At 55.7% G+C, this 10,535-nt stretch overlaps 1 protein-coding gene across 3 annotated transcripts in view; it reads right to left on the bottom strand.

Moving 5' to 3' along the window:
* Nucleotides 1-530: 530 nt before the first annotated feature.
* Nucleotides 531-10,535, bottom strand: part of DPF3 (double PHD fingers 3) — a 262,300-nt gene continuing 252,295 nt past the window's right edge. For all 3 annotated transcript variants that reach the window (XM_059373825.1, XM_059373821.1, XM_059373827.1), the window contains exon 11: nucleotides 531-10,242. In XM_059373825.1, the coding sequence (XP_059229808.1) occupies nucleotides 10,172-10,242 (71 nt within the window). In that variant the 3' untranslated portion in view covers nucleotides 531-10,171. The remainder of the gene's footprint in view (nucleotides 10,243-10,535) is intronic.

The following is a 10,535-nucleotide window of genomic DNA, read 5'->3' as shown; positions in this document are numbered from 1 at the left end:
CCTTTTATGGAAGGTGGTTTCTGACCTGAGAGGGGAGGAGCAATGACTCAGCCAGCTTCTAGATGGGTCCTGAGCCTGAGGTCTCTTTCCCCCACCAAGGACCCCCATCTCGGCGGGCCATGAGTCATCTCAATCATGCACCTCCCCTCCCCCAGAATTCCAGGGGGTTCTCCCCAGAATGCCCTGGCCTTTCATGGGGGTCTCCTCCTCCGGGAAGCTCTAGGTGCCTGCTGTACCCACAAAAGCTGCAGGGACTGAGGCTTCCCAGGAGCTTGGGGAGGGGTGGTAGAAGTCCCTCACCAGCAACAACTGACCCCCCGAACTGGGTGTCTCCTCACATACATGGAAGCACCAGGGTTTCTCTGGAGCCTGACACGCAAGCACACGCACACTGCGTGCACACATGTAGTCCCACTGTATACCCCAGCGTGAAAGAGCCCTACTGTCACAGGATCTGTGTGTTTCCAGTTGATTTTTTGAAGACTGGGGTAGGGAATGGGTAAGAGGGGGAAAATAACCCAAAGTTCCCAAGCATTTTAAAGCCTTTTATTTGTTTACACATTCTCTAAATTGCAGACAAAAGAGATTTGCTACATAGGTCATCAACACGGCTAACCAACCACAGAACAAGATACTAACCACAGCAAAGAAGGGACGGGGCCTGTGACTCAGTCCTTGTGAGCCTGCAAGGGCTCCGCAGATGGGCTGGGATTCCAGGGCTCCCCAAGACAAAGACTGCTTGATGCCCACATTGTGTTGGCTCCTGGTCTTGACGTCTCCAAGGCCCTTCTGCCAGAACCCAGTCAGGACAGGGGCAAAGGCAGGCAGAGAGGAAGGGGTCCTCGGTCCTGGGCAGCCCCTCCAGGCAGTCTTCCCGAACAAAGCAATTGCCTTGGCTTCCAGGTGGGCCTAAAAATTGGGATGTGGGCTGTTTCCAACCTGGAGATCCTCCTGGAGACTTGCACAGCACACCAGCTCTCGGGAAAGTCACAGAACCCGGGTGGCCCCTTCAGACAGTGGGAGATGGGGCACGGCCTCACCTTCCATACTGAAATACGAGAGCTCGTGATACATCCCACAGAGAGGGCAGAAACATCACAGCACCTTCCACTTCGGGAGCCACGGGAGAAGGGAGACTTGACACAGGAGAAAGGAGCACCCCAGAAGACGGGGGCAGTGCGGGGCACATACCTACACACTGAGAGTGCATCACATCACATCTGGAAGAGTCGGGGAGGGGGGGAGGGCGAGGCGGAGCTGGAGGCAGGGCTGGGGGGGACTCTTTGTTTGCCTGTTGTGCTGGTTGCTTTTGAGAGGAAGCAATGGGGTCATCTTCAGACCATTCTGTACAGACTCCTAAGCCTGGAGCCCTTCTCTCTAGTCTCATGAAAGCTGTGCCAGCCTCCGTCCTGGACACCGTCCAATGTGCCCGAGCCGCTCAAGGCAAAAACCCTAAGTTGTCCAGTTAGCAGGAGGTAACGTGGTGTTGGTACCCAAGGTCCGATGGGGAGGGAGTCCAAGGGGGCGTAAAAGCAAGACCCCCTGTCACAAGCATGTCTATCGCCAAGGCCAGCTCTCTCAGCCATTCTGTTACAACTGAGAGTTTCAGAGAGAGCTGGGGTGGGGTGGGGCGGGGGGCTGAGAGAGACGAGAAAGCACTCTGGAAAGATGGGGCTGTACTGTTGGAAGGGTTTCCCTCTCTTGTGCCCACACCTGGAAGCAAGTGACCCTGACTTGGCATCGCGTCTGCGGGTCTAGAGATATCATGGAGACTGGGCAATGGGAGATGGCTGGAACGTTTCCAGGGCTGCCCTTTCTGAAGACAGCCAAAGCCATCTGGGGGCAGTAAATTCTCAAGGCTGCACGGCCCCCAGGATCTATTCTCCCGCTGAGACAGAGCAGGGAAGACTAAGTCCTTCCCAGACTTCTCCAACTCTGAGCCCAGCCCAAGGGCTGCCGCACCCTTCTGGGAACCTACACGGGCATGGGCTCCCTCACGAGGCCCCCGGACAGGCAGCTTCTTCTAAAGGACCCCTTCATCCTTTCTACCCTAGCCAGCCCACAACCCCAGGCCTCATATGTGCTGGCCACCCTCACCAGAGCCCCCAGAACCAGCCTCCTCCTGAGGAGAAACACGGTGGGGCATCAGGGAACTAGAAGGAGAAAAGGAATTTCTTTTGGCTTCTGGGCAGAGATGCTCCATTTCTTGGCTCTCAAAAGGGAATGTTCTCAAAACTGGGCTTTAAAATTGCCCTCAGCCTAAACACATGGGGTGGGGGGAGCCGACCTACCTGAGGTCTGGCTTGTGCCCCAGTGCATCGTGTCATGTGAACAGGCCAGTCTGTCCTTCTGGTGTCAATTTCCTCATCAGTCCGGTGGGTCAGCATCAGGCCAGGAGGGGCTGAGCAGGCTGTGTTCTCAGCCCCAGAATCTACTTGGGTGGAGGTGGGAGGGAGACTGTCTCGGGGCTCAGAGCTGTCCTGCTCCCAGTCCCTTTCCCGTGGAGCTGAGGGGACCAGTGGGCTCAGAGTCTGAAGCCGGCTGCCGGGAAGTGGTGCTGCCAGTCTGGCCTGGATGGGACCCAGGTCAGATGACTCTCCCCTCTGTCCCCAGCAGGAGAAACCCGGTCAATCAGGGTCATTCAAAGGAGGCTCAGTTCAAAAGAACCAAAGGCTTTCACATGGGCAGGGGTCAAAGCCCAGAATGCATTTCAGGTTCTCACACACTTTAAAACCAGTCCTGCGGCCAAGCATCACGAAAGCCTTATGTCCCCGAGTCTCTCACAGAAATCAGCAAAATTCTGCCTTGCTTAGAGCCACATCCTGTCCAGGGACCCTAAAGAGCTTTCCTGCAGCCTCCCGAGCAGAGAAACTGAAGGCTGCTTTAGGCCCACTGGGCACTAACACCCACCCCGGGGCAGATACCTGCCCCACCCCAGCCCGGGCACCCCGCTTGAAAGCAAGCTCGGTGTGACTGCTTCAGGGAGCAGGGAGAAGCTGCAGTCTGGCCGTCACATGTGCGGAGAAAAGATGGAACAAATGGCTTATTCCTGATGCGGTCAATTTGGACAACAGGGAGTCTACTGAGGCGTGATCCCATGAGCACCTGGCCCAAGGTGGGCATGGGAAGGTTCCTGGAATCCCCTCCTCACGCTAAGCCTCTCCCCCCACGCCCACCTCCTGCTGCCCTTGCCAGACCTGCACAGGAGGCCGCCGAGGCAGGCTGGCGGGGTCTCCGTGGGAGTCCACCCGGACTGAGCATGACGCCCCCGTTCCGTCATTCCCCGCTCTGCTCTTCCGAGTGGCGATGGGACAAGACTGTCAGGTGAGTCACTTTCCAGCTCTGGTCGGGCCCTGCCAATCGCACTGCCCTGCCCACCACCCCGGGAGTCTAAACCAGCATTTGGAGGCACAGCCTCTGTTTCCTTGGGCCACTCGGTGCTCTCCAACCCAGGTGCCTTCATCATTGCTGAAACACGTGGCAAAGACGGTCGCCTTCCAAAGGCAGCCAGTGCTTGGGCCGATGGATACAAGCAACTGGGCTGGGGTCAACTGTGTTCTTCCCGCCCAAGCTCCAGAGGGTGGAAACAAACCAGATACTTGAGCCCGCTCTTCTATCCATGTGCACACATGAACACGAAAGGAGAGACCTAGATACACGGAGGCCTTCCCGGATGGTGTCTTACCTGACAGGAGATCAGAACACTGGGAGACTGTGATTTGGGAATGGAAAAGCAGGCTGAAGCCTGGGCCAGGATGTGGTTTCTTTTTCCAGCCCCCAGGGGACCTAGGGTGTTGCTCTGCACATAGTGGGTGCCCTGCCAAGTGTTTCAGTGAGTACCAGCCTGCCCAGCAACCGCTCATGGCGGGCAAGAAATGTGCTCATTTTCCTTCAGAACAAAAATGCCCTGTGGGCAAACATGGCAGATAAACAGTGAGGAACTCAGGTGGACATTTCTCTCATTTTCCCAAACAAAGGCACAAACGCTCCCGAAGCCTCTGACCATTTCCTACCACAGCGTGACTCCCCTGCTTTCCCAAATGTCCCAGGGACCAGATGCATCTGGAAGCCAGGGCTCTCTGCCTCCCTAGCCTCCTCTCCGGCCACCTGCTCCCACCTCCTCTGCTCTGAGCTAACCCTTCTACAGTTTCATTCTCTCACTCACATATGATCTAGCAATGTTTCCTTCTTTTTTCCCAAGTACCCAATTTAGACCTCTTCAACTACATGTTGAAAATGTGCAGGGAGTATATTTCCTTTTTCTCTCGTGCCCGCCCGCGCCCCGCCCTTCAGCATCTAGCGTGGCAGGAGGGAAGGGACCAGCGGCTGCAAGAAAGGAGGGGGCGGGCCAAGCAAGAGGAGAACCAGGGTCTCAGGTGGGGCGGGGGGGGGGGGTAAACACGACAGGGCAAAGTCCATAAGAACCACAATCCCAATTCCAGCCACAAAATCTGCGTGTCCCTTTGACAGCAGAATTGAGACGTGTGCCTCCGAGTTTGCGGGAATTGCCAAACACCTTCCCCCCCAAAGAAGCCGAAGTGAAGGGAGAGGGGAAGGAGAGAGGGTGCGTCGGGGCTCTTCCGAGCATCAGCTCCCAGTACAAGTCCCGGAGGTGTGCAGGGGCTGGAGCCTGCGGTGGGCCCGGCTGGACCTCAGGGAAAGACCCCCCTGGGACAAGCATTCCCCCTCTCATCCTGGAGCAACCCGGAGGGTTCACTTTAGTTTGTCAAGCTGTGTGTGTGTGTGTGTGTCTGTGTGTGTGTCCCCATTTTCATCATCAATATTGGTAACATTAAAATAATAGAGATGCAAAGAGGCAGGCAAACAGGATGCAGTGGGCGTGATTATAACCTGGAGAGGAGGCGGAGGGGAAACACAGGGGCTTGGGGGCCTCCCCCAAGTCCTGCAGGGACCACTTCCCCTTCCCCTCTTCCCCCCACAGGGCACGTATGTGCCAGATTGGGTCGGTGCTGCCCTCAACGGCCACTTTGCTCGCTGCCTGGGCTAGAGGTCATTATTGGTATTTATATCTCTGTTGAGGAGGGTTCTGGCTGCCCGCCAGTCCCGGTTCCTGCCTTCCTCTGGCCTGCCCTGCGAAATGTCACCATCAGCACAAATGCTTCCTTCTCTTGGTGGGGCCAAAGAGGGGGAAACCCTGGAATGACCCTCTTTCAAGGCACTGGAGCAAAGAAAGGAAGGGAGTTGGGAACAAAGAGACTGACTAAGGGGCATTCCTATACCCTCTGACCCCTGTTATCCACGCCCAACCCCCACAGCCGCATAAGATCCTGGGGAGTCACGCCAGGTCTCAGCCATCAGCAGAGACACTGCCAGGCCTCACTCAGAGCCCAGACAGAACATTCCCTGGGAATCCACCCACTTCCAGATCCTTCCCCTCACACAGGGAGCCCCCTGTTCATTCTACGAAGCCAGTTGGAGGAAGACGGGGCAAGGCCCAGACCCCTCCCCATCACCATTTCCTGGAGGTGCTTCCTTTGGGCCTCTCTTCTCAGCAGCCTGGGCTGGAAGCATGGAGAGGGGGGCCACGCAGCCAGGCCTTCCTAGGAGCAGCTGCGGAGATGCTCAAAGAAAGCCCTCAGTGCGTCTGTCTGGGGGCTCTGCTCATCCTCCCACATTCAAGGCACCGAGCAGTCAGCAGCGCTCTGCCTCCCCCCACACACCCTCTAGTTATTTAACTCTGGGACTTCTAAGTGCAAATCAGGCTTCCGGGCCCTCCTCAAGTGGCCTCCCCACCTTCTCTTCATTTTGCTTTGCCTGACATGAAAGACGATAGACCTTTGACGTTCCCCCTCTCCTTCCTCTGGGCCCCCCTTCCTCCCTCCCTCCTGCAAAATAATGAACCCGCTACAGGTGACACCAACGCACAGCTCCAAAAAGGAGCCAGCTGTGGCAGGCTGGGTGTCTTCGCTGGGAGTCTGAGCTCTGGCCCAAGGAGTCAACATCTCCTTGGGGTGTGACACACGCATGTCCTGAGGAGGGACCTGCCCTGGGGGATGGTCAGGGAGTGAGAGAGAAAGGGAGGCTTCTATTCCCCCCACTTGTAGCCTAGCTTGAAAACCAGTCTAGGGACGGGGAATGTGGTCCGTGGGGCTCCCGGACCTCCCCTCAACCACAGACCCAGGGGCCCCTCTTCTCTGAATCTAAAGCCTGAAGTTGCCAGTAATCTTTCTTCAAGAACACGGCTCTGTCTCCTAAACGTGCCCCAATAGGAAAAGTAATAATAATCATCTCATTTTTCTTCCTTAATGATCTGAGCTCTTCCAGGGGAGGGCCAAAAGGAATCGTTCTGTGTTCAACGAAGAAAGCCTAAAATGCATCACGAGCGGAACTCTCTGGGGTATCATGAAACCATCACAGTGAAATCTAAACCCGCAACTTTCAACCCGTTACCTTTTTCAGTTCTGGAGGACTCCGGCCTCCCTTGCACCCACCCATAGCTCACCATCCTAGTTCCAAGTCTCACATCTGAGCATAGCCCCAGGAAGCTGCTGCTCCTCGCGGCCTGCCTCGACTTCCCACCAGGCCCTGGGGCGCTGACAGCAGCAGGGGCGCCGTGGGACCCTGGGGCTCCTGCTCTAGGTGCTAGGCGTCCGTGCAGGGTTGAGAAGGAAAACAGAATGTCAATCTCCTAGCAGAGGCCTTGCCTGGAGAGCCTCACAACGTTGCCAGCACTGGATTTGCTGCAGGAGCAAAACAGTAGTGTCTCGGGAAAAAAAGGGTTTCCACTTCCGGCACAGATCCCATGGCCTCGCCCCCTCTCTGGCTAGGTGGAGCCACAATATAGGGGTGCAAAGTCTCCTTGGCTATTCCAGGGATTCTAGCTGGCAGGCAAGAGTGTCATTATCTCCCATTGGTGGCCTCTCTACCCAGTGACAAGAGACACCCAAGTGTGGGGGCCTCCATCCGGACAGGCCCCAGGGCCAGACCTTCACCAGCCCTAGTGCTCATCCCGGCAACAACCCTGCTGGACAGGCCACATCTCCCTGCCTCCCAGACATGGAAAAGGAGTCCCAGAATTTGCCCAAGGTCAACCAGCTAGAAATGTAGCAGAGCTGGGCTTTACACCAAAGTTTCTAAGTGAATGTTACATTGAACTGAATCATAGTCCTCTCCAGAAGCTGGCTCCCCAGACTAGGTGATGATGATCTTGTAGAAAGGAGTACCCCCAAGTATCTTCATTCTGAAATCCCCAACCCCAGGGTAAATCCCTCACCTCCCACCAACAGCAAACCCAAGCACGGGTCCTTGTCACAGCTTTGGCTTACTGCCTCTGACCACAGGCAGCCCAGCCCCTAAAACATAAACCCATTTGGGTCAAAAGGGAGATTCTGGTTATAGGTTCAAGGTTATCTTTTCAAGGTTAGATGACCTTGGCTAATTCACACAAGAAGGGGACATAGAAATCATTAGGGATCCCTCCCTGGAAAGCCCTGCTTTCCAGTGGTTGTTTATATAACATTAAGCTTTTTTTGTCTCCCAGTGTCACTGTGGAACAGACAGGGCAAGGGTTATTATCTCTGTTTTATAGGTGGGGAGAACTGAGGTTCCGAGACGCTAGGTGACGTGCCCGAGGTCACTTTGTTACTGAATAGCAAAGGCAAAACCAAAACCCTGATCAGCCACGTGCACCCCATGATTCTAGCTCGTTCTCTGGGGGTCAGAGAAAGACCAATCTGAAGTTTACCGTCCTTTTCTTGGTCTCAATACAGAAAGTGATAAATGTGACTCTAGAGATTTTGTCTGCTTGCTGTACCCCAAAAGTGTCATCCCATAAGCTGGCCTTGCTATCCCCACTTTCCAGATGGGGAAACTGAGACCTCAAAGAGGAAGAGGCTGCACTGATCCCACAGGGGATGCAACCGGAAAGGGAACTCTGGACCCTCTTCACACCCATTCTAGGGCCTGGAGCTCCCGTCCCTGACCCCACTGTGGGTTACAGCACCCTCCCTTGCAAGACTCAATTCCCCCTCGTGGAATGCATGTGTACACCCTCCAAAGAGGTTTTGTCAAGTAGGAGGGCCCCAGTTTGGGGTTTCAGACTTCCTTTTTTAACCTTTAAGCTATTGTGGCATTTGGGAACATTCTGGTCACTTTTTCTCTAAAATTAAGTCAAAGTGATTTTCAAAACCAGCAATCAGCCTTTGAGGACACCCCACTTTGGGTTTTGTGGGAAGACAAAGAGCCAGAGCAGTCGAGAGAGGACATCCGCTCCTCTGATGTGACACTTCTGGGGAGCAGATGACAAGACGGCACGGCAGCTCCCCAAACCCTCCCTGCCCCTCCAGAATCCAAAACAGCCTCCCCAGCCAGCAGGGGGAAGGACGTATCATAGGAGCAGGATGAAAATCCCATCTGGACAGGGCCCTTCAAACCAGCCTGTTATATATGCACGCAGCTCACTCGCAGGCCACGGGCCCCTCCAGGAGACTGACCCCACAGGTCACTCTGCAAGGGCCTGGGTGAGACCAGCCCCGCTCGGCTCCACGCCAGGCTGCCCTGAGGCCACTGGCCGAGAGCAGTGAGCCCAGGAGGGAGGCTCTTGCCAAGTCATGGAGCGAACCCCACAGCCGGGCAGAAGTGGCCCAACGAGCCTCCGAGTCTCCAGGGGCTTCCTCAGGAGCTGGAAGACTAAAAATAACGTTGGCCTTTGTTGGGAGCAGCCGGGCCACGGAGATGGAGCTGATTTCAAGGAAGCTGAGCATGCGCGAGGGTCCCGCTCACCGAGACCCGCCCTTTGGGCAAATGATTTTTCCAGAAACGAGTCAGTTACTGTGTGCTGCTGCCGTGGCCATCGCCTCCGAGATTCAAAGACAGCCCGAGCCACTCCGGCCCTCGGGGCTGACTTCCAACACAGGCGTCTCAGAAGCTCAGCTTCCCACCTCTTTCTTCTCAAAACATTTTTTTTTTCTTTTTTTTGGAAAACAAGAGTCCAGCACGTACTGGGGAGCTTAGAGGGCAAGAGCAGCCCTCCGGCTGAGGAGTGTGCGTCACTGCCGCCGTGATCATAAAGAACCCTCCCCACCCCAGTTATTTGTTGAGGTGACAATCATCTCGACCCCATCCTCAAATCCCCAGAGTCGGGCGACAGTGGCAGTCGGGTGACAGTCAGCAGACAGTGGCCAACACACACTGTGTAGAAGGAAGAAATTACTTGGGGAAAGGACTTTGTGGTGCCACATCAATACTGACGGGTTTCGCAAAGCTGCGTCCTTTGTGCCAACATTCAGATTCTGGACTGGGGAGCCTTCACCCACTTTCCTGGTTCTTGAGTCCTGCCGGGGAAAGTTCCAGACCCAGGCTGGTGGGGAGGCAGAGCCCTAGCATCTTCCCCGGCCATAGGCTGTGCCTTATCTCACCTCAAGGACACCCCAGCTCCGAAGGTCGAGGAACCACAAAGCCCCCCCGGATGGATAACAAAGACTGACTGGCTGCGGCAGGACCTCTGAATTTTCTTCCCAACATTTCCACCCACCCCTCAGCACTTCTTCCCTCTCCAGCCCCATCAAGAGACCACCCTGGGTGTAGACATCACAAGGTATCTGGGTGGGGGTTGGGGGGGGGGAGGGCAGAAAACCTCTTTTCTTCTTCACAGAGACCAAGGAACAAAGAGGGAGTTTAATCATCAAGATGGCCTCCGACTCCGAGTCTGGAAGTTTCCAGGGAGGCTTGTAATAAATAACAACTTCTCCACAGCCTTTTGTTCCTTTGCTGAGTTCAGGATAAAGAGCCGAAGCAGGAGGCGGGAGGCTGTGTGAAGATTTCTTGGAACACAATAGATAGAAAACACCAGACTACACATGAGTGACCGATCGGTGGTCACAAAACAGCTTCCCTTAAAATGGGAACCAGTGAGAGGGCTGCAGGGCCGGGGGCAACGGGGGTCCCACAGGGCCGGGGCTAGGGGTGTTCTTCAAAAGTGCGACATCCTTCCGGTGGAAACGAGGAGGGGCTGGCCGAAATGCTGGAACCTGTGTGTAGGAGGTAAGCAGACACCTCACCCTCTCGGTGCCACACGTCCAAGCCCTCTGTGACCACGGGTCTTCCTTACAGTTGGTCTCTCTGGATATTTGGGAGTGGGGGCTTGATCCGGTTTGAAGTGGGCTCCGCGTACGCCTCTCCAGCAGCAGGTCACGGTCTGCAACCTGGCGCCCTAGGCTTGGCAGCCGAAGGCTGAGGCTTTCTCTTTGAGCAGTTCCCAACACAGGTGGCAGCTCCAGCTTCCTACAAGAGACGAGAGGCCCTGGTCACCAGCGGCCCCTCTCCAGCCCTGAGGCCCCGCCCCTTGGCCCTGACTCCTGCAAGCCCCATTGCTCTTTCTACTTTCCCAGTTCAGAGACCGAGGCCTGGTCCTCAACCTGGGCTGGAGATTGTAACTCGGCAGAGGGTAAGGGCTGCTCAGAGAACACTTGGGTGCTTAGAGGCCATCAGCTGAACCTGAACCTCCTTCCAGGACGTGGTCTCCAGCAACAGCACCAGACCTGAGCCTGTTCCCCTAGAAGCTCACAGCCGCCCTC

Source organism: Mustela nigripes, chromosome 13 (genome assembly GCF_022355385.1).
Source record: "Mustela nigripes isolate SB6536 chromosome 13, MUSNIG.SB6536, whole genome shotgun sequence".
NCBI classification, from domain to species: Eukaryota; Metazoa; Chordata; class Mammalia; order Carnivora; family Mustelidae; genus Mustela; species Mustela nigripes.
The sequence above is the reverse complement of the archived record's forward strand: the minus strand, read 5'-3'. Positions and strand labels throughout refer to the sequence as shown.